The sequence below is a fragment of the Chrysemys picta genome, chromosome 3 (assembly GCF_011386835.1).
Source record: "Chrysemys picta bellii isolate R12L10 chromosome 3, ASM1138683v2, whole genome shotgun sequence".
NCBI lineage: Eukaryota > Metazoa > Chordata > Testudines > Emydidae > Chrysemys > Chrysemys picta.
The window spans coordinates 125,450,831-125,473,606 of record NC_088793.1 but is presented as its reverse complement, the minus strand read 5'-3'; the positions used below and the strand labels follow the sequence as shown (position 1 = coordinate 125,473,606).

The window sequence follows — 22,776 nt, the reverse complement described above, 5'->3', positions numbered from 1 at the left end:
TATGGGGCTAGATTCTCAGATGTGTCAATTTTCCACTGGCCAGAGCTGAAGTGAGACTGCAGAGGCGCTGGCTACCTCTCTCTGATTCTAGGGCGTGCTCTAAACTACATGGGTTGGTTCTAGCCCACAGGGGCTGTTACTCTAGTAGAGAATGGCCAAAGCAGAGTAGTGCTCCAGCCATAATCCCGTCTGCCCCAACATGCCACCTTCACCAGAGGCTGCAGATGTGAATGGTACAGGAGCCAGCTACATCAACTCCATGCCAGCTGTGGATTCTCCCATGCTGAAGGAATCTCCAACTAGTAAGATCTGATGGCTTTCTGGCCCCTTCTTACTATTGGAGCCAGCCAGAGTGACTGGATCATGCGGGAGAATCTGGCCAAAAAAGCATAAAGTACAGATGGGCACAAATAAACACCCGAGACCTGAACACCCCAACACCTTGAGGAAGTTGGATCTGGAAACTGCATCTGAATGTAATGACTTTATCCTGTCTCTATAATGTGCCAAGCCAACACCCTGGCTCCAAACACTCCCCAGCTTTGAGCAGAGTCAAATTTTTGATATAGAGAAAAATTTTACAGCATGGGCCCCTCTCTAGGATAAAATGACATTTACTTTTAGCTTATAACGCTCATAATTAGTAAGCATTCTGTGGATGCATCCACCCCTGTATGTTTTGATATAGGCTGATTTGGAAGAAAGGTGCATTTTACGTAAGCTGTACAGATACAAAACAAATGGAGAAGCAGTGTCTACAAGTACAAATGGAAAGGCAGTGTCTACAAGCCATCAACAGAGAGCAGTTGATAACCCATCAGAGTGACGGGCTATTATTGCAGGGTCTGTGTAATCAGTCCCCCAAAATACATGTATTTCTGTGCTAATGACCCTGAGTGAAGTGGTCTAGCGAAGAAAGCCCAAGTGGTATATATCATAATTAACCTTCGCTTCTCTTCTCCTTTCCGTTAATGTTCATAGTTGTAATTTGCTGGTTTTCAGATGCTTGACCTAAATAGACATGAAAGCATATTAGTCTGAAGGCTAGAGAGTACTCAATAAAATGTAGCTCATTGCACAATATTCTCCTCATAACCTGCAGCTATATCAGGAGTTTATTACTAAGTGCAGAAAGCACTGAATAACTACCAAGATAAATTTAGCCTTCCAACACTGTCTGGCAGGTTGAGGCATTTGTTTGGTATTCTTTTTAAGGAAACAGGAATTTGTATGTCTTTGTTTATTGAAGCAGAAAAAGGAAAAAATTCTGCCCCGAGGTCCTCAAGTCTGATTGCTTGTTGAGGTGTCTGTATTATTTGGACTGCTTTGCCTGGCCACTCGCTCTCTCTGAAAATGGGAGTCATCTGTCTGAAATGAAGCAGATTGTAAACTCTTCAGGGGAGAGACCATGTTTATGTGCATCTGTCCACGAGGCACCCACCACACTTGTGGGCATGGAATAAATAAATTGCCCACTAGGAAGTGTAATGAGAATTTCAATGGACAATCTCAGGTTTGCTATATCCTTTGGCCCCAATCTTGCCAGCTCCTAGAAGCAAGTGCCTACATATAGCCCCTCTGATTTTAGCAGGGCTCTGGATGGGATCCAGGGTCCATTTGTGTGCTTAGTTTACAAGATCAGGGCAATTTTAAGAAACTTTTTTTTATTTAACAGTGAAACAAGTTTCACAGTAAATTGAACAAATCTAGCATACAGTGTAACTGCATAGTATCAAATGGGATATGTTCCTGGAGCCAAGCAGTAACAAAAATAATGCTCAGTGTTAAACCTGATTAGGTAACAAGGGAGGGAATGGGACGGACGTGTATGGGCCAAATTCTGAGGTCCAGATTTTACTGTCCTTTGTCATGCAAACTCCATTGACTTTATTGGGCGGGGGGTGGGGTGGAAATGAGGGCTGCGTAAGGATCTTGAGATTTGGCTCTGTATTTCCATCCCGGGGCACTGTAGTATAGGACCCAACACTACTGGGGAGAGTTGGCATCAAGAACAAATTTAGGTGCTGCCAGGGGTTCCCAAGAGTCCCATGTTTAAATTCAGCTGGAGAGAAGGTTGGAATGATTTTCTTGTCTCCAATGTAATCTCCATGTCTCTGGGTGTTAACTGCACCCTTCCAGAGATTACTTACAAAAATACTTATGAAGAGGAAATATTTTGCCTAAAATCTTTAGAATGGACCAGATCACATCAAATGACAGGTATGTGTCAATATTTCCCCAGGAGAAAAAATTCCCCACTCTCCCCCAGGCTTTTACCCCAGCTCTCCCCAACCCCCTTAATCAGACGATAGTGCAATGAAAACGATCAGTGTATGCCAGATATTTCTCAGGAGGAAAGCATGAAGATTTGAACATTTATAGCAAAGAGCAACTTAACATAAGTTTGTTGTCTCCATCCTTCATTATGATTATGAAAAAGCACTTTTGTTTAAACAGGAAAACAGATTAATAAATTTCCCATTCTCTCTCTCTCTCTCTCTCTCTCTCTCTCTCTCTCTCTCGCACATACACACACACACACACTTCTGCAAGCAGATTCTGTTATAGTACTATATTACATAGGGTTTGTCACAGATCACTAACTAATTAATGAGGTATTAGTGCTGCTCTACATAGTCCCAGTGTGACCATATCTAGAATAATTTATGCAGTTCTAGTCCCCATATTTTAAAGAGGAATACAGACATGCCAAAGAAAATACTAAGAATGAACAATAGATATTACACAAGGACTGCAAGGCTTGCTATATCAGGAGAGCTTGGGGAAGCTAGAATGTGTACAGTTGAGGAAAGACAAGCGTCCAGGGGGACATCATCAAAATCTATAAATATCTTCCAGGTGATAGAAATGATAGATAGCAAATATTCAGTCGCTGAGGAGGGCAGGACAAGAGGCAAAGGCTTGAAGCAAAGGAAAAGTTTTGGGGAAAAGTTGGATGGTGAGAGCAGTTAGTCGGTAGCATGGACTCCCAAGGGACATGATGAAGACACCATCACCATCAGACAAGAACAGGTTTGATTTATCATTGATGATTAAATGATGCAAAAAGTAGCCCAGTAAAATGAAGGCATCAGAGACATGGTCTTTTCTGACACCAGAAAATGGGGGGGGGGGGAATCAGTACTTCCATTGTCATTCTTCTTGGAGACACAAAAAATCCTGTAGGCCTAACAGTTCAGTAAAAGCTACTTATTATCAGTCAAAGGATGCTTAGGCTGGTAGCATGACAACAGCATCAGTAGAGTACAGTAACTCCTCACTTAAAATCATCCCGGTTAACACTGTTTCATTGTTTGTTGCTGATCAATTATAGAACATGCTCGTTTAAAGTTGCACAATGCTCCCTTATAACATTGTTTGGCAGCCGCCTGCTTTGTCCACTGCTCGCAGAAAGAGCAGCCCATTGCAGCTGGCTGGTGGGGGCTCGGAACCAGGGTGGATCGGCAACCCCCTATCAGCTCCCCACACCTCTAAGTTCCCTGTGCAGCAGCTGCCCAGCAGGCTATCAATTGCCGGCAGTTCAGCTGTCCCTACCCCACACCCCGCTATGTGCTGCTCCTGCTCTCTGCCTTGGAGCTGCTCCCGGAAGCCTCCTGCTTGCTGTGCGGGGAAGAGGGGTGCTAATGTAAGGGTGTCACCCTCCCCTCTGCTTCTGCCCCCCGCTTACCCATCTCCATGGGGGGGGAGGGGGACACACGACAGGGCTCAGGATGGAGGGAGCTTGCTAGCAGCAGCTACTGTCTCAACTTGCTGATCTACTTAAAAAGGCAATGTACTTAGAGTGGGGTCAGCGTACTTAAAGGGGCAATGTGCATCTCTCACTCACACTCACACTCTCTCTCACACACACACACACACGGTATGTGTCTCTGTCTGCCATGCTGTCTCCCCGCCCTCCATTTGTGCTGCCTTGTAGAATGTGAGGCTACATTAACAACAATGTGTTAGCCCTTGAGGGCTCAGCCAAGTGCTAGTTCATCATTCAGCACTAAGGAATATTTCCCAGGGATATTTCCCACCCTCTGACTCCACCATTTCAACCAAGCTTCACAATCATCATTGCTGTGTACAGTATTAAATTGTTTGTTTAAAACTTATACTGTGTGTGTGTGTATATATATATATATATATATATACACACACAGTACAAGTTTTATATATATATAAAATAGTCTTTTGTCTGGTGAAAAAAAATTCCCTAGAACCTAACCCTCCCCCCACTTTACATTAATTCTTATGGGGAAATTGGATTTGCTTAACATCGTTTCGCTTAAAGTCGCATTTTTCAGGAACACAACTACAATGTTAAGCGAGGAGTTATTGTACATGATGCCATTCAATAAACACAGGTTTCAGAACAGATTTGGACAAACTCCTTGAGTTTCTTGCCCCTTGTGGAAGATTGTGGACTTGCACATGGGGCCTACTTTGCAAGAAAATGCTCATGTGATATTCTGCAAAAGGGAAGGTGTGGAAACTCTTAATAGCTAAAATTGTGTGTGCAGAGAATGAGATGGGAATATCTAAGTACAACAGTGACTGGTGCTTTACAAATATCATAGAGCATTTATAGAGGTAAAAATGGCAGCAAGAACAAAGAGATGGAAATGGGACAGGAAGGGCTTATGAGGATTTGCCTTCTGATCTGTGGGAATATTTTAAAACCTTTTTTCTAATTATCCTCTTTTAACAAATCTTAAGAGCCAAAACATACATATAGGCAGGGCTGGCCTTACCATGAGGCGAACTGAGGCGGCCGCCTCAGGTGCCAAACTATGCGGGGGGGGGGGGGGGGGGCGCGCCACTAGGACCCAGAGTGTAGAAAATTGTGTCTGCTGCTGGTGCATACGTATTCTCTCTGCTCTAGATGCACAGAGATGGTGGAGTGCTGTGCTGGAGGAAGGAGGGCATAAGAGACCTAACAGGCAGGCAGGAGTAAAGCTGAGAGGGGATAACAGAAAGCAGGGAGAGAGAGGAGGAGGAGCCTCTTATGTACCTCTCTAGCACCCCCAGGAGCCTGGACTGATTAACACCAGCTTCTCAGGGAGCTTCCTGTTTCCTGCTGCTTCCCTGAACCCACTTGAGAAGAACAGGCAGTCAACTGAAGTGATAGGAGCCAGTTAGGCTTTTAAGATGCTGATATCTTCCCTCACTCAGGCCCTGCCACCAGCCTACTTATTTGTCCCCTTCAATTGAGTGTTGAGAGCCACTATAGCTGGCACAGAACAGCAGTCATGTGTGAAAGAAGAAAACGCCCCTCTGGGGCAGCATTCAGAAAAAGAAAGAAAGCAAAGGAAGCTTTTCTATCTAAGCAGGAAGGAGAAATGTTCACGGTGAGTCTTCTGGCCCCAGTGAGGATGTGAGTGGTGAGGAGATGCCTGATCTTCCAGTTAGTCAGAGTGCAGGTGACATGGCAGCTACTGCAGCATCCATATCTCCATCTCAAATGGATGTAACCATGTACATTCCTGAAGAAAAGTGTAGATCAGAGAAGACTGTGGTGGCAGCGCAAGAAACAGCTGCTGCTGAGTTTAGTTCCTTAAGTCTAGATGATCCAGGACTGTGGACCCACTTGAGCAGTAGCCTGAGGGACTTCCTTGTATTGCATAGGCCACAGCAAGTGAAAAACTTCATGTTCCCCAAAGACAATGAAAATAGAAGTTTCCATCCAACACATTACTGGCGTGAAATCCCCAATGGTGACAAAGTGGAGAGGCCATGGCTTATGTACTCAAAAACCCAGAAGGCTGCATACTGTTTTTGTAGCAAACTCTTCCAGTCTAATGTTTCAGCCACATTGGGTTCTACAGGGACAAAGGACTGGAAAAATCTGGCTGGAAATATGGCATGCCATGAGAGAGCATTCCATAGGTGAAAAGAGCTTGAGATGAGACTAAGGTTAAAGGCCACTATAGATGATCAGCATCAAGAGAAGATTGCATCAGAGTCTCTACTGGCAAAATGTTCTGAAAAGGCTCATTGCCATTGTGACAATGCTTGCTACCCAAAGCCTAGCACTGCATGGCACCTCAGATTAGCTGTATGTGCCAAACAATGGAAACTTCCTTAAAATTGTGGAGCTGATGGCTGAGTTTGATGCTGTACTCCAGGAGCATCTAAAAAGAATCACCACCCAAGAAATGTACACACACCACTACTTGGAAAAACAATTAAAATGAGATCATACAGTTACAGGCAACAAAAGTCAAACAAGATTATGGCAGATCTGAAGTCAGCAAGATATTACTCTGTTATTCTGGACTGCACACCGGACATCAGCCATACAGAACAAATGACTGTAATGGTGCATTTTTGTAACAACAACAGAACCTAGTGAAAATGTCCCTGCAATGGTGACTATCCCAGAGCATTTTCTAGAATTTATTGTTGACATTGATGATACTACAGGAGCTGGTATGATAAATGTGCTTCTTAAAAAGCTGGAAGATATGGGAATTGCGATAGCTGACATGAGAGGTTGACTACGATAATGGTGCCAACATGAGAGGAAAGAACAGAGGAGTGCAGACACAGATCCGAAAGTTAAACCCTCGAGCTTTTTTTGTCCCATGCAGTTCTCATTCATTGAACTTGGTGGTCAGTGATGCAGCATCAGCTTCTAGTGAGGTTGCTGAATTTTTTAATGTAATTCAAAGCATCTATGTATTTTTCTCTGCATCAACTCATCAATGGCAAATTTTGAAGCAACATCTGGGAACATCCTCTCTGACACTGAAACCACTGAGTGCCACACGATGGGAAAGTAGAGTGGAGGCGATAAAGCCTATCAAACACCAAATTGGGAAGATAGATGATGCCATAATTGTCATTATGAAGGATAATGGTATGACAGGAACTGTTCGTGGGAGAACAGTGGCAGAGGGCAATGGAATCACCAGAAACATCCATAACTTCACATTTCTGTGTGGCTTAGTGTTGTGGCATGACATACTGTTTGACATAAATGTTGTAACCAAGAGACTCCAAGGCGTTGACCTTGATATAGCTGGAGCAATGGAACAACTGGACAAAGCAAAGTCATACCTACAGTCTTACCGGTCAGATGAGGGTTTTCAAAACGTTCTGAAGAGTGCACAGAAGTTGGCAGAGGAACTTCATGCTGAAGCTATTTTCCCACCCATTCAAGAATACAAGAGTCACCAGAGAAGAAGATATTTTGATTACGACGCATGGGATAATCCCATAAGAGACCCCAAACAACAATTCAAAGTTGAATTCTTTAACCAGGTGCTAGATTGTGCAATGCAGTCAGTTGAAGAACATTTCATGCAGCTCAAGGAATACAGCAGTATATGTGGGATGTTGTATGATATTCCAAAACTCCTCGCTATACCTGAAGAAGACCTACACCAGCAATGCAGGGCACTAGAGACAGTATTGACACACGATGACATGCGCAATATTGATGCGAGTGATTTACATGATGAACTGAAAGCGCTTTCAAGATACATTTCAGCAGGATCAACTCCAACGGCTGTTCTGGAATATATGTGCACAAATAAGATGGGTTTCAGAGTAGCAGCCGTGTTAGTCTGTATCCGCAAAAAGAACAGGAATACTTGTGGCACCTTAGAGACTAACAAATTTATTAGAGCATAAGCTTTCGTGGACTACATAAGCTTTCATGGATGCATCCGAAGAAGTGGGCTGTAGTCCACGAAAGCTTATGCTCTAATAAATTTGTTAGTCTTTAAGGTGCCACAAGTACTCCTGTTCTTTTTACAAATAAGATGACCACCCTCTTTCCAAATGCTTTTGTTGCTCTGCACATACTTCTAACATTTTCTGTAACAGTTGCCAGTGGAGAACGCAGCTTCTCCAAGCTGAAGTTAATAAAAACACATCTACGCTCCACAATGACACAGGAGAGGCTGGTCGGCCTTGCAACCATCTCAATAGAGCATGAGCTGGCCCAGACTGTGGACCTTCAGGAAGCAGTTCAAATCTTTGCAACCAAGAAGGCACAGAAAGCACCACTTTGATTATTCAAACAGATAAAAATGCCAGTGTTTACTATGCAGACAAGGAAAGTTACATTTGTTGTTCAGGCGTTTGAAAGTTAAGTGTTACTTAAAATTTTTGGAAAAGGCATTTTAAGTTGTTAGTTCTCCTTTATTGGGGTAGGTAGCAGAGCAGTGAGAGGAGTAGAACAGGAAGAAGGCAGAATTGAGACCTTTCAAAGTTTTGGCCCAAGCGAGGGGGCATGGGGACGTCATTTGAGCTCCCCGCCTCAGGTGCCAAAATGTTGTGGGCCGGCCCTGCACATAGGCCCTGATTCAGCAAGGTGATTAAGGTTCATGCTGAATTGGGGCCATAATGAACAATTTTACCACAATTTCATGTGGTAACGTATACAGTATAATTTACATGCCGTCCTCATTTTGTGAGATTTGTGTTTTACTCACAGGAAAACAGCTGCAAAAATTCACTCATTTTCATTCTTCTAATTGTTTTAATTTGAGTACACACACAGATTTCTGCCAGTTACTACAAGCTTGGAAATGAAGGATGTCCTCTGAGGAGACAAAAGTAAATTGAGGCAGGATCAATGGACCTGAGTGGAAAAGGGATCTGTGGACAATACAGTTTGGATCCCAGGGCTTACAGGAGCACTACCAGTAAGACCTGGAGTTCACCACAAGCACTTGGGAGTAGGAGGCAGTATTGGCAGGGTAGGGAAACAGGAATGCCATGAGCAGTTTTGTAAGGGGGCGGTTTATTAGTTGCAGTCAGGGCCAGCTCCAGGCACCAGCCGAGCAAGCTGGTGCTTGGGGCGGCAGCTTGTAGGAGGCGGCATTCCGCCCAATCCTAGGGCGGCACGGCCGCTTTTTTTTTTTTTCTGTTCCGCTCCAGCCGCCCTGTAGGGGGCAGCGGCATGGAAGATGGGAGCGCCCTGCAGCAAGCCTGGCAGGGCAGCCCACATCCTTCCCTCCCAGCCAACTGGAGCGGTGCGGAGCCCTCCCGGCAGGGGGCACAGCGGGAGGGGCCGCGTGGCAGCACCCCGCTGAAGCCCTGGACGCCCTCCTTCTCTCTCTCCCCCCGCTTCCACCCCCTCCCACTCTCCCCACTAGCCGGGGCACATCTGCAGGGCAGGGAGTCCCCCTGCACCCTGGCTCTGGCTGCGCCACAGTTTTTTTTTTTATTTTGCTTTGCTGTTCTGGCCGCCACGTTGTGGGGTTTTGTTTTTTTTTGCTTGGGGTGGCCAGAAAGCCAGAGCCGGCCCTGGTTGCAATGAGCCCTTTGGTTTGCTGGTGACCCTTTGGATGTATTGGGTCCAGGCCCCATTTAGTGCTGGTGGACCACTGGAGGAGTATGTGAATATATGTGTGTTGCCCATGACTTCATTTGATGGTTTTAGGGTTCTGTTTTGGTTATCGATTAAGAAGATGTCAGATAATTCAGCTCAACTGTTTATTAAACATAGAGAAATCAGCACAGAGAGGTTCATACTTTACCAACTCAGGAAACAGGCTTGCAGCAATCACACCTTACATCTTTTATCTGTGTCTATCCAAAAATACAAACTTCATCTGACTTATGTTTATCGTGCACTTGTTTACGACAGATAGCAAATGCACCTTACTCTTCTTGCCTTATCTAGTTTCATACTTGTTTTTCAAGGCACAAAGACATCTGCACCAAACGTACACAGTAACATTCCAAGGTTACTAGACTGAAGAGTAGAAATCGCATTAGACTATAGAGACAGTAACTATTTTTTACTAATGGTGCCCAACACACAATTCATATATAAAACTCCTTAATAGAATATGCATATTATTTCTGACCGATTTTTCACATTCAAAGAATAAATGTTAGAACAGTTTAATTATTAATTGATTTCCACAGTAAAGCTTAGGATGGGTACAAAGCTTTCTGGGAATCCAGTTACACAATTTAGCATAAATGCAAAGCATTCGGGATAATAGATGATATTGGCTAACAGTGTGCAGTGTGGAGAGGATAACATTTTAAATGTAAACTGGACCCTTTTTGAGAGAGGAAATATCAGATAGTAGTTTTCCTACAATTTAATAGGATCATCTCTCTCTTTTCCCAGCTGGCCTGCCAAATACCTGAATATTTTGGATGGAATTTGGTCTTTAGCAGTTCTATTTTTTCTTTGAGACCAGGAAGTTTTTTGTTTCATATGTTTGGATTCTATGCTACTTTAAGAATTTTCTCCTTGTATCAAAAATAGTTGGCTCTTACATAGCATCCATAGAGCTTTATAAAAGAGAGTAAGTATTATTATCCCTATTCTACAGATGGGAAACTGAACCTAAGAGAGGTAATGTGGTCACACAGTAAGACCATGGTAGAACAGACAGTAGAGCCCGGGTCTCCAGACTCCCATTCCAGAGCCCTCTCCACTGAACCTCCCAGCCTCTAGGGGGTCTCTCTATAAAATATCCTTTCCTACTGCACAAGGCAGGACTCGGCTGAATTAGTTAGTGTTTGTACGTTGCTTGGAAAAGAGAAAGCACCAAACCAGTGCTAAGTCATAGGGCTATCATTGCAGGCTAAAGTTTTAAACACTGAGTCAGTTAGTAGTGGAAATAACTAGATATGTTCTGTGTGCAGAGAGCTTTACACTCCACCCACACACATTGTTCTGATGACCATTTTTTTTTACTGTTAATTAAATCTGTTTTTAAAAATATTCATTCCACTATTTTTCTGAAAAGCTTAACCATGAGGCGGGTGAACCCCTGAAACTGATCAAACCTAATAGCAGAGCAAATTGTACCCCCAGAAACTATTAGACTGGGACTAGTTCTCCTCTGAGACATCTTAAATGTAAAATTTATATCAGGTCCTTTTAAATGTTAGCCCTTCTGAAGTGATTTTCATCCAGCCTGAGTAACTTGAAATCAAAAGGAACCAAATTGAAACAAATGCTTGACATAAATAGGACTTATTTTTAGAAAGAAAGTTGATTGAAATGGAAACCAGCAGCAAAGTTCTATCTTTGTGTCACTTCTCTTTGAATTTAATATTACAGATGAACCAGCCAGTTTAAAATCTCTGCACACGCTCTTATGCCTCTTTTCTTCAAAAGTGATGTTTATCCTATCTATAGTTAAAGGAACCATTTTATCAGGGTGACGTGAATATTAAATGTGCCATAGATATGGGGTATAAATAGTGTGTTCAAACCATGGAATTAATTTTCTTTTTTATTCCCCCATTTAAAGCCCTTATAAATCATATAATATGGTACTGATATATACAACTGTGTTAAATGTGATTAACCCATCCACCCCAACAGGCTTCTTAAGAATACTTCAAAGCACATTATACAAGATAAAGCAGCTCTAAGCAGTGACAATGTGAATATTCTCCTCCTTCCCTGCTTTCTCTGCACAGCTGGCATCTTTTCCCTGGTGTTAATCAAAGGGAGGTCTTTATGGTCCCTCCTTCCAAGCTCTAAGCTTTAACCATTTCAGTGCTATATAATGCACCTGTAGTGCTTCCTCAGAATCTGATACATCTCTGTGCAAGTGCCAGTTTTCCAATTGAATGTCTGCACGTGAAAGAGTCTTGCCATAGTAGTGGCACAGCTGGGGTTAAATCACAGAGCCACCTCCAGAAACGTTTAGTTAGATCTGTCTCAAGAAGTAACAGTGGCAGAACTGGCTACCATTTTTTTTTATCTAGAATGTATAGTTCTGATCTTGCCCTCCATGCATAGAACTCCTATCTGACAAGTACGGACTAACAAGCCCATGCAAGTTCTACATGCAGAAGATTTATAAGACTGGGGCACATTGTTAATTAGGATTGAGATAATGTTTGTTTCATACTTGCCTTTGCTTCCTAACCTAGATAAGGTAGAAGGGTTCAGTATTATTTTTTTAATTGGGGCCTCCTCTGTTTTAAAATGTCATGAGGCTTGAGCCATAAATTCCTCCTGAAAGGAAATATACCTGTCTTCAGCTAGTCAGTAAAATACATGAAGGTTGTATTAGTCAAAGAGTAAGAGACACCATATACCAATCTGCACTGAACCCACTCTGCTCAGGAAGTGCTTCATCCAGAATTAAGACAGATGAGCTTTTCAGCAACCCCTGGGCTTTAGGCACATAGAGAAAAATCTATTTAGAGTGGCTGTATGGCTCACTTTCTTAAATTTCTAAAGTACTGTAGTTAACCCTTCTGCTTTTTTTAGCTCTGATTTGCAAAAGCACCACAGAGCTTTTAGTATGTTCTCAGCTGAACTACTGATTCGTTGTGATAGCTTTCTGGGTTAGTGTTATTCACCACAAAAAACACAGAGAGAAATATCAATAGAGGCACATTTTTGCATTATTCCAAACCTCCGCACTGGAAACAGACAATAGAAGTCTCTTACTTTAACACTGGTGTGTGTGCTCATGCCTGTGTGTGTTTACTTGAGTTCAGTTCAAAATGAAAGTCACAATTAAGGCTTAGAGAAAAAGGTTGATCCCTTGCACACAAAGAGTGGAAAGGGCTTGTGGGGCCTCATATGGGGAGGGATGGAGAAAGATCAGACTCACTGCACAAGAAATATGGTCTCAAAGGAACTGCAAAATGCTCAGGGTGAGGGTTGGTCTATGTTAGCAAGAGGAAAGTCTAAGGACATGTCTACAACGGGCCGGGGGGGGTGCTGCCACGAGGGTGCCTCAGGGTGGTGGTGGGGAGCTGCCGCAAGGCTCCCCACCCCAGCTCACCTCTGCTCCACTTCCTCCCTGAGCACGCCGCCCCTGCTCTAATTCTCCTCCCCTCCCATGCTTGCGGCACCAAACAGCTGATTGGCTGTTTGGTGCCGCAAGCCTGGGGGATGGGAGAAGTGGAGCGACGACCGCGCACTCAGGAAGGGGGCGTAGGAACGCTGTAAAAAAAATTGGGGGCACTGCATTTTGGCGCCCCCAAAACTTGGCGCCCGAGGCAACCACCTAGTTTGCCTTAATGGTAGCACCGGCCCTGGTGGCAAAGGACAGCATGGAAATTCTCAGGGACAGCATCAGTTGCAGCGTCCCAAGGTGTTAGACTCTCTACATAGGCAGAGGGGAGACATTAGTTCTCATCATGATCTCTAATAATTAGTGATTGGCTTAAACTCTGAAGCATGAGTAAGAGGAAAAAGCATTGACCCCAATGTGATGACGGAAGCCAGTTTCTAGCTGAACTCTTTCATGGCTGATCAAAGCATGCAAGAAAGAAGAATGTCAATCATATTAGAAAGATATGCACAATCTACTTCAAATGGCATCTGAGCCTCACCAAGGGAGAGCCATGCCCTCTAGGGCATCTACTCACCACTAAACCTGGGTAGCTCATCAGAATCTTGCTTGATTGTATTGGGAATATCTGCATAATCTACGGTGAGCAATGCCTCATTTTGGTATTTCAAGAGGGCAACAGTGATGACACTTATGGCTAGATTTTCAAAAGAACTCAGCACCCAAAACCCAGTTTTTTTGAAAATCTGATCCCAATTGTGAGTATTCAACTTTTCTTCCAGCCATATTGTGAATCACTTTATCCTTTGCTGAAATGCCTCCACCGCTGGGCTGGAACCTGGCTGCTGTTTAACAGTACATCACAACAATTTTGTAGTGGAAGTGAAAAAGAAAGTGCAGGAGGAATTTAGGCAGGCAAAATGACAACTTTGCCCCTGTGACCACTGCAGCATAAGAATATAAAAATTCCATACGCTGCAGTCAGTCTGAATTGGAGAAAGATTTCTGTTACCGGTGATGCAGCTGTCTCCCTTGTTATTTATCAGTCACAGTTCATCTGCAAACCACTGTGACAGTGTTGAAAAGAGGGATCATCACAGTGACAATCTATTCTAGCATATCCTAGTGGACTGCCCATGGGCCTGGGAGTCAGGAATAGAGGAGTTCTGTTCCCAGCTCTGACGGTGTGTTTTGTGGCCTTGGACAAGCTATTTATTTAACCCATCTGTCTCTGTTTGTGAGATAGTATTTATCGCCCACGGTTGTTATGAGGATTAATTGTGTGTAGAGCAGATTAAAAGCATCATGAATAATACATATTAATTATTAAATGATTCGCAGAGTAGCTCATAGCTGAGTGTTAGTTGTCTGAGTATTTGATAAATGACTGAGATTTTTAGTGTATTTATGTTCTCTCTTCTCTTGAAATAAGATGAATAGAATTTAAATAGACACTATATATTTTTTGTATTTCTGATTTAATCCTAGATGCTTTATAACATATGCACTACTAGAAGTTTTCTTCCATAGAAATGTGTGTGATGAAAACGAATTAAGAACGTGTTAAGGCATCTCTCATTCTACTGACTACATACCAGGGGACCAGATCCTTAGCTGGTGTAAATTAGTGTAGCTCCACTGACTGCAAAGGAGCTAGATTGACTTACACTAGCTGAAGACCTGCCCTTGGATACTTTTTTATATGAAACAGTTACTGATTGATTGGGACATTTTAAGACTCGGGGGTCCTATGTGTAAATTCATTCAATGAGAATATCCACTGTCTTTCTGAGCATTGGCTAGGTTCCCCTAAGCTAGTGAATAACACTATTCTAAGGAGAAGTTGCTAGTAGGATTTTTTTTCCTTCTACCTGTTTTTGAAGTTTCTTTTTCTCAGCATTTACTCACGTGTGCACACCTGCTGGCCCACACTCTGACAGTTGATATATACTTAAAATGTGTGAACCAACTGTTGACATGTAATAAGATCACTGACCTATCCTCAAATGTGTACCCTCAACCACTGATCTCCACCATAAATGCAAATGTGTGCCACAGTTGATGTGCACTAATAAGTATCAATGTTAAGAAAGTCAGTGCTTTTAAGGAGTTTTTAGTTTTGGATGAAATTGTGTTAAATCTATACCATTGTACTAGCTCTCAGAGAACTACACGTGTCTGAAGCCTTAAGAGCCAAAAGTTACTGAGTTACAAGTTTGTGAAAATGTCACAATTATTTTTTCAGAGCCCTGTTATCCAAAAGTGTATCTGGTAGTGCCCCCAGAACTTCCTGGGGGGGGGAGGGGAAGTCTCATCTTTTGGCTAGAATTTCTCCTGGCCAGAAATTTTTTGGAAATTGGTCTTATATAGTGGAGTGGATCTTACACCTTTAGTTCTGGAGTTACAGCTGAGACTCCACGGTAAGGCTAATTTCCTCTAGTTGTTTTGTAATTACTTTTGTTTATCATTTACGTATAAGAAATGAAGAGCCATTTAACATTCAGCACTGAAAGCAATGCACTCAGCTGGGCAAGTGACCAAACCTTTTTGACTGACATCCCAATTGTAGCAGGTAGAAATGTCGATGAGAAATAAATGACATCCTAGCAGCAGGCTCTATTTGCAGGGGTGGCTTTTAAGCAGCAGGTGTAATGTTTTCCTTAGACCCGCTGTCTACAGACTAGAATTTAGTCAAACTGTTTATGCCCCTGTACAGTGCAATAGATGTGTATATGTGTTGAATACAGAAAATGATGATGTACCAAGCAGTTGATGTTTTCTTCCTAGAATGGAGGTGACCACAGTTTGGCCTAGTGTGGCCCACAGAGAATAATGAATACAACTGGCTGCAGCTCAAGTCTGCTATACCTCCTTTATGCCTGTGAATGTCTTTCATAGGTTAATCAGCAGTGAAAAAATATATCTGACAAACAATTCCTATTTATCTACCGAGGAGGATGCAAATATAAGCCAGTGTTATGGCTGCCTGCATTTATTTTTTTTATGACACTATTAAAGTAGCTAATGTTCAAATTACACCCCTTGTACTCACAATTGTGGTCACAACGTTACAGGCATAAAAAGGGAGGCTGGGTGTTGTGCCGTCTGTTTTCTGGCAGATTGCCATTGTGGTCCTTGGTATCACAGCACTTTGGCTGTCCTGTCCTAGAACAACGATGACCAGAAGAATATTAAATGTTAATACATTTAAATTAGACATTGTTGTGCTTGGTGATGGGTGCTGTCAGCCTGTATCTTACTGGTCTGTGCTTCCTTTATTCCAGATAATTGATAAGAGCAAACGAGACCCCTCTGAAGAAATTGAGATTCTCTTGAGATATGGGCAGCATCCAAACATCATTACTCTGAAAGATGTGAGTAGTCTATGAGGACTTCAGCTTTAAACAATTCTCCTTTTAATATCAAGCTTACCTGCTCTGCAACTGAGAAATTCTCCTGTTTTAATGTTCAGTCATTTTAATTTTCAAATGAGAGCCATCTGAATCCCAGAAAAAATGTTCATTGAAAAATTATTGGACACACAAATGGCAAGATTATCAGACCATGCATTCAACAAATACTATTTGGTCAACTCTAGTGAAAAGCATATTTGAAATGACCCGTAAGGCTGGATAGAATAGAAATTAATTTGATTTTAAAAGACTTTCCATAACCAAAATCTTTCAATCTTCTTTTTGAAGTAGATTGTCGAACACTAATAATGAGGGTTCTGTAGATAACTGGAATGGCTATTTCCTTGTCAGTAACTGTTGACATACAGCCTCAGGTACTTGTTTTATTAAGAGGAGGGTTGTTAACTAGGCCAGTAGGGCTTCCCCTGTTTTTTATTGAGTGCCAAGAAGCCTTTAACTTACATATGAGCAACCAGAAAAGACAAGAAGAGACCTTATTTTAACATTTAATAGAAAGACAACATCTCTAAGGCCTTGTCCATGCTACAGAACTTTAGCAGAGACTTCTCACCAGTGCTAACGCCCCAGCTCAGCTACACCAAAGGGAGCACCCGCCAAAGCCCTAGAGCCAGAATGACTTCTGGTGTTTTTATCCCCTTTCTCTAGCAGCTTTAGTCAACATGGTGTAGAAATGTTGTAAGCTGCCGGAGTCTTGTCAACACTAGGAATCCACCTGCTGGCAGCCCTATTGGAAAATGTTCTTGCTAAAATCCCCTAGTATAGATGAGGCCTAACAGTGCTAGCTGTCTCATAAATGACAGTAAAGGAAAAAGAGGAAGCCTGCTTCTGGGTTGTAGTGTGCTCTTGGGTGGGAGACTACTGATTTGTTCACTCCCTTAAAGAAAACACACCTCTGTGAGCTCATTTGCGTTGGAGCTCCTGAGGTATTGTATTTATAAAGCTCAGAGCCCTTGATTCCAGTGGAAGATGGACAGCTGTGGAAAAGTCATCATGTGGACTTCCAAAATTTAAAAAAATCAAATATGACATTTTCTGGCTCCCCATTTCTTCCCCCATAACAAGAATTGGGGAATGTTAAGGGACACAGACACAACCTAGTGCATATCTATCCAAGAGTTACAGGAATTGGGAATGATCTAGCGTGAGATTCTAGGCACTCAGAGATTACAGTGATGAGCAAGGTATAAGAACCTAAATAGATACAGTAGAATTCTATCCAAGCACAGAATGTTAATGCTTCTAGAATGCTGGCACTTTGTAGATGGGTATCCAACTGAATGTTAGGAGAATGTGTGTAGATGTTGTTGGGGTTTTCCTGATACCTCTTCCACTCGTTCCCCAAGAACTCAGTTTGACTCCAGTCTCATCATTCAGGTTCCTTTATTTGGCATACATCAAAGCTATGCTGAGTTGATCAGACTCAAGCGTAGGGGTGTGCATGTAGGGTGTACCACACATCCAAAGTTACACAACAAAAGTTTACCTTGTATACATTTTTAATAACACATGCATTCTTAACTATACATTGCATCATATGCTTCATGGTAGGCTTGGTTAGTTTTCAGGAACCAATTCCTGTACAGTATGCTCTGTCCATGTAGAAACTGATCTTTACATTTCAGGTTTATCTTGCCCATTGTCCCTAGCATCCAGGTGCTCCTGCTTATCTTTGCCAGCACAGACATTCTGACTCCAGCATACTGCTTGTTAAGCCCCTACGTACAATTTAACCTTCCATTCGCCTTCCCAATGATGTCCACTAAAAAATGAGGCAAGTTACATATATCAAGTCAGGCTTACAGACATATCTGTATTTAATACTCACATTATAATTCCTAGTCAATTCATTTGGACAATAATTTACCATGGCCAGCACTTAGAGTGTAGTGGTGTGTGGTGTGTATGTGTTTGTTTCAATAGACAGAAACACAGAGACCTTATCCATAGTCTGTACACACAGGAACATAGGAATTGCCATACTGGATCAGATTTATCTTCATCTGGTCCAGTATCCTGTCTCCAACAGTGGCCAGCACCAGATGTTTTAGAGGAAAGTTCAAGAAATCCCTCGGCATATGTGGTCCCCATTAAGGTCTCATCCTAATCCCTAATAGTTAGAGATTGCCTTAAAACTGGCAGCATGAAGCTTTGTATGGCCTCCAAAAAGGTTTAGCATTGATTATTATAACACTGGATATTCTCGTTGTCCATATAAATGTCCAGTGTAGCAAAGGGGTATGAAATTAAAATCACTATATTCCAGTTTGGACAAAAAGCTGATGCAAACAACTTATTCACCAGAATGCACATGCTATATGCTATCACGGAAAGCAAGTACTGACTAATCATAATGCAGTTTGTTTGGCTGCTTATGAGACAAAGGGAAATATTGATATTTAAAATGGCAAGTGGTACCCTGTAGAAGTGGAAGAGAGCAAATAATTGTGAGGAAGTTTGGGCTAATGCCAGAAAAGATTTCAGGCTGCAGTTGGAGGTGCTGCTTCTGCAGCTTGGTTTGTTAATATTTTGCAGACTTGATAGCAAATTATGAAAACTGGGTTTCTGTGCAGCTCAAGGTTCGATGAATAGTTGCTTCAGAGATGAGAAGTACAGTAACTCCTCGCTTAACGTTGTAGTTATGTTCTTGAAAAATGTGACTTTAAACAAAATGATGTTAAGCGAATCCAATTTCCCCATAAGAATTAATGTAAATAGGGAGGGGGGACGCCCTTAGGTTCCAGGGAATTTTTTTTCCCAGACAGAAGACATTATATACATGTACAGTATAAGTTTTAAACAATTTAAACAATGTAATACTGTACTCTGCAATGATGAATATGAAGCTTGGTTGAGGTGCTGGAGTCAGAGGGTGAAAGAGAATGGATCGTCCAGCTGTTCCTCTTGCTGTTCTTTACAATGTGCCAGAGGGTGCTCAACCCTCAGCTCTGCCACAGGCCTGTCCCCACTCCACCCTTTCCCCCAAGGCCCGTCTCTGCTTCACCCCCGCCCCGCCTCTTCCCACCCTGCTCTACCCCCTCACCCCAAGCATGCCGCATCCTCGCTCCTCCCCCCTAGAACCTCCTGCGCACTGCAAAACAGCTGATCATGGCGGGTGGGAGGCCCGGAGAGGGAGGAGGAGGCACTGGGGGAACGATTGGGAAGGCTGCATGCCATGTCCTCGCTCCTCCCATCTCCCCCTCCCCACCAGAGCCTCCTGAACACCGCAAAACAGATGATTGTTGCAGGCAGGAGGCGTGGGGAGGTGCTCATCTGCAGGGGGAGGCACTGGGGCAGGTGGAGGGGATCTGTTAGCGGGGCTGCTGGCCCACCCTGGTTCCAAGCTCCCACCTGCTAGCTCTGACCGACTGCTCTTCCAGAGAATCCTGCAAGTAGTGGACAAAGTACTGTACTAGCAGGCGGAGGCCAAACAATGTTATAAGTGAACACTGCGCAACTTTAAATGAGTATATTCTCTACTAGATCAGCGATGTAATAATGTTAACCGGGACGATGTTAAGTGAGGAGTTACTGTAATGATTAACCCTTTTTGTAAAAAGATCACTTTTATGTTGTTGTTAAATACAAGGAGTATAAAATTCACTTCTCCTGTATTAGCTCTGTTTTCTTCTTGCAGCATCTTGCAATAACATGGCAAGATATTGCAGAGTGATCACTACTTGCTAGAGTAATGGAACAGAGATGTATGATTGCTTCCTCTGCTCTTCTAGGTGTATGATGATGGGAAGTATGTGTACCTGGTGATGGAGCTAATGCGAGGAGGAGAGCTCTTAGACCGAATCCTTCGACAGAAGTGTTTCTCAGAACGAGAGGCTAGTGCTGTCCTTTGCACCATTACTAAGACGGTGGACTATCTGCATTCCCAAGGGGTAAGTATGATCACCTCTGTTCTCCATGTCAACCTTAGTAAAAGCTGACTCTTAGCAGCAACATCAAAGCTACTTTTCTCAGGAAATAAATATTAAATAGGGGGGTTGCCCAAAATGAACATTCAAAGGTGCAAAGAAATTTGGAAAGGGTTAATTGTTTTAATATTTAAGCATTACAATTAAAAATGAGTGTCCGGTTTGTGAAATGGGATTAAAGCCACTCGTGCCATTCTCCAGGCCAAATATCTTATATTTATGCAATGCCAAAGATTCTAATTTTCAAATCTATGTGGGCATTATTTATTCATATCACAATCATTATTGTAGTATCCAAGCACCATGTGGGCAAATATGAGCTCTTCAATAAAATATCAAAATCCTATCCCTCAGACATTCACATCAGCATATAGGTGCATAAACAAATTCCCCTTTTTTAAGCTTATATGCTGATGTGAACGTCTGATAGGGCAGGGTTTTGACCACCTATTAATAGAACAACTTTTGAAATTCGAGACCCCTGCAGATAGCAATTTGAAGTACTCTCCTTTCCCATTTGTCTGGGGCATGCAACATTGTGGATGGGCCTGTAAAGTACCTTTGAGTTCATTTTGTACCAAGGCTGATACATTTTCATGAGTTTTGCATGGCTGATATAAACTATATCTTTTATTTGCCCACCACTGAAATGTAGCCACTTCTAGTGAAATACGCACTGCACAAAGGCTTTTTAGGAAGGGAAATGAAGGAAAAGGAAAATGTCTCCCTTCACTTGAGAGCCACTCATGTTAAGAGCAGCCAGAGAAAGAGCCTCACACTCAAATGAGTCCACACTTTCCGCCTTTGGCAGTCTTCTCTCTTTTTTAATTGAAGGATTAAAACACTCAGCTTCAAAGAGCTTCCTATACTTTTAGAGGGATGTATTTTATTTGTATAGTAATCCCTTCTGCTAACCCACAAAAGAGATGCCTTTCCACTGGAACATCTGCCTCCCTCTTGTATATCATCAGAGGTTGCAATTTGTATTATTATTTCTGATTTTAACAGAAGTGCAATTTTGTATCCATGCCATCAATTCACTCATTTAAAAAAAAAAAGTGACATTCTTCAAAGGCCCACTCTTCCAAGGCAGGAACAGTTTTGCCCCCATATACACACTCCCCACCATCAGGAAAAATGTATAATGATGGTAACCAAGCCTGCAAGCTGTGTAATCATGCCCATGTTATTTATTTTTTATTTGTTTCCCATTAAGGTTGTGCATCGAGATCTGAAGCCCAGTAACATTCTCTACATGGATGAGTCAGGAAACCCAGATTCCATTAGGATCTGTGACTTCGGATTTGCCAAACAGCTGAGAGCAGAGAATGGACTACTCATGACACCTTGCTACACAGCCAACTTCGTAGCCCCTGAGGTAGGGTTGTGTTTCATAAACTGTGGATACAGAATTTTATAACAAAAAGCATGTCTCTGTCCTTCCTTTCTCTCACTGCCTTTAAAAAAGGAACAAAGCAGGAGTTGGAACAGAGACAAGTTTCATGTGCCCTGTTACCAGCCGTCCCTAGTCCTCATTCCTTGTGGGTGGTTAGTTTTCCCCATGTCCTTACTAACTGTAGCCATGTCTGGTTGGGACTTACTTAGCAGACATGCCAAACCCGTGGGGAAAAAAACAGAAATTGGGTTTGTTTTTGGCTTAATTGGCTTATGAGTTGCTTGTTGGGTAGGCTAGTTTTTGGCTTGTAGCTTGGTTTTTTTGATCCGCTCTTGGCAAGCAGGGGCGGGGGGGTGGAAAAGAGTCAGGGGTGCACAGTGGGCCCACCACAGTCCCAGACTACACGCCAGGGGGGGATCTAGTCACACAGTGTGTTAGGGTTCTTAGAGATTGGCTTGTTTTGAAATGGGATTAGCTTGATTTTTGGCTTATTGTGAAAGTCAGGGTGCTTATTTACCGCGTGAAAGTTGGCAACTGTTACTTAAGTGTCACTTTGGCTGATTACTTCAGGCTGGGTATCTCTTTTTCCCCAGTTGTTTCCCCTTCAATGTACCTCATCCAAACAAAGTTAGTCTCAAAATGATTATATTGAAGCCAAGATTAATTAAGAATCAAGAGAGAGAAATTCTTGGAATGAAATCCTGGCCCCACTGAACTCAATGGGAGTTTTGCTAATGGCTTCATTGGTTCTACAATTTCAGGAACTTAAAACAAAAGAAACAGCCTGCAAAGCATCTCTGACCTGGAACTCCTCAAATAGTAATCCAGCCAGATAGAATCTGTGTGGTTATAGTGAAGATGAAAAAGGCGTTACAGGTTTAGTGAACTCTCCTCACCTAAGCTTAGCCCATCCTCCTCTTGCTCTTGGTGTGGCAGCATGTCTGAATTCCTTCTTGGCATCACATCTCTGGATTCATTTCCCATCTGGGACAGTTTCTGATACCATTATTCATGATGGATAGTATCTCACCCCATGAGCAGTCCCACTGAAGTCAATGGGATTACTCCTAGAGTAACATGCTGTTTAGTGTGAGGAAGGGTATCAGAATCTGGCCCACTGTGTTTTCTCTTCTTTCTACCTGTGATACTTATATGCCCCCGTCACTGTAGTATCTGAGCACCTCCCAGTTTTTAATGTCTAGTGTCCTTACAACACCCCTGTGAGGGTGAGAAGTGCTATTATCCTCAGCACTTACAGATGGGGAACTGAGGCA

The 22,776-nt window shown here is 42.7% G+C and overlaps 1 protein-coding gene and 1 long non-coding RNA gene across 4 annotated transcripts in view; one reads left to right on the top strand and one right to left on the bottom strand.

Moving 5' to 3' along the window:
* Positions 1-22,776, top strand: part of RPS6KA2 (ribosomal protein S6 kinase A2) — a 446,243-nt gene that overhangs the window by 408,765 nt on the left and 14,702 nt on the right. For all 3 annotated transcript variants that reach the window (XM_065590436.1, XM_065590438.1, XM_065590437.1), the window contains 3 exons: positions 16,034-16,123; positions 19,912-20,070; positions 21,323-21,484. In XM_065590436.1, the coding sequence (XP_065446508.1) occupies positions 16,034-16,123; positions 19,912-20,070; positions 21,323-21,484 (411 nt within the window). The remainder of the gene's footprint in view (positions 1-16,033; positions 16,124-19,911; positions 20,071-21,322; positions 21,485-22,776) is intronic.
* LOC135982651 (uncharacterized) overlaps positions 17,662-22,776 on the bottom strand; it is a 33,925-nt gene continuing 28,810 nt past the window's right edge. Inside the window, exon 3 of the long non-coding RNA XR_010600149.1 lies at positions 17,662-17,942. This is a non-coding gene — a long non-coding RNA (uncharacterized LOC135982651). The remainder of the gene's footprint in view (positions 17,943-22,776) is intronic.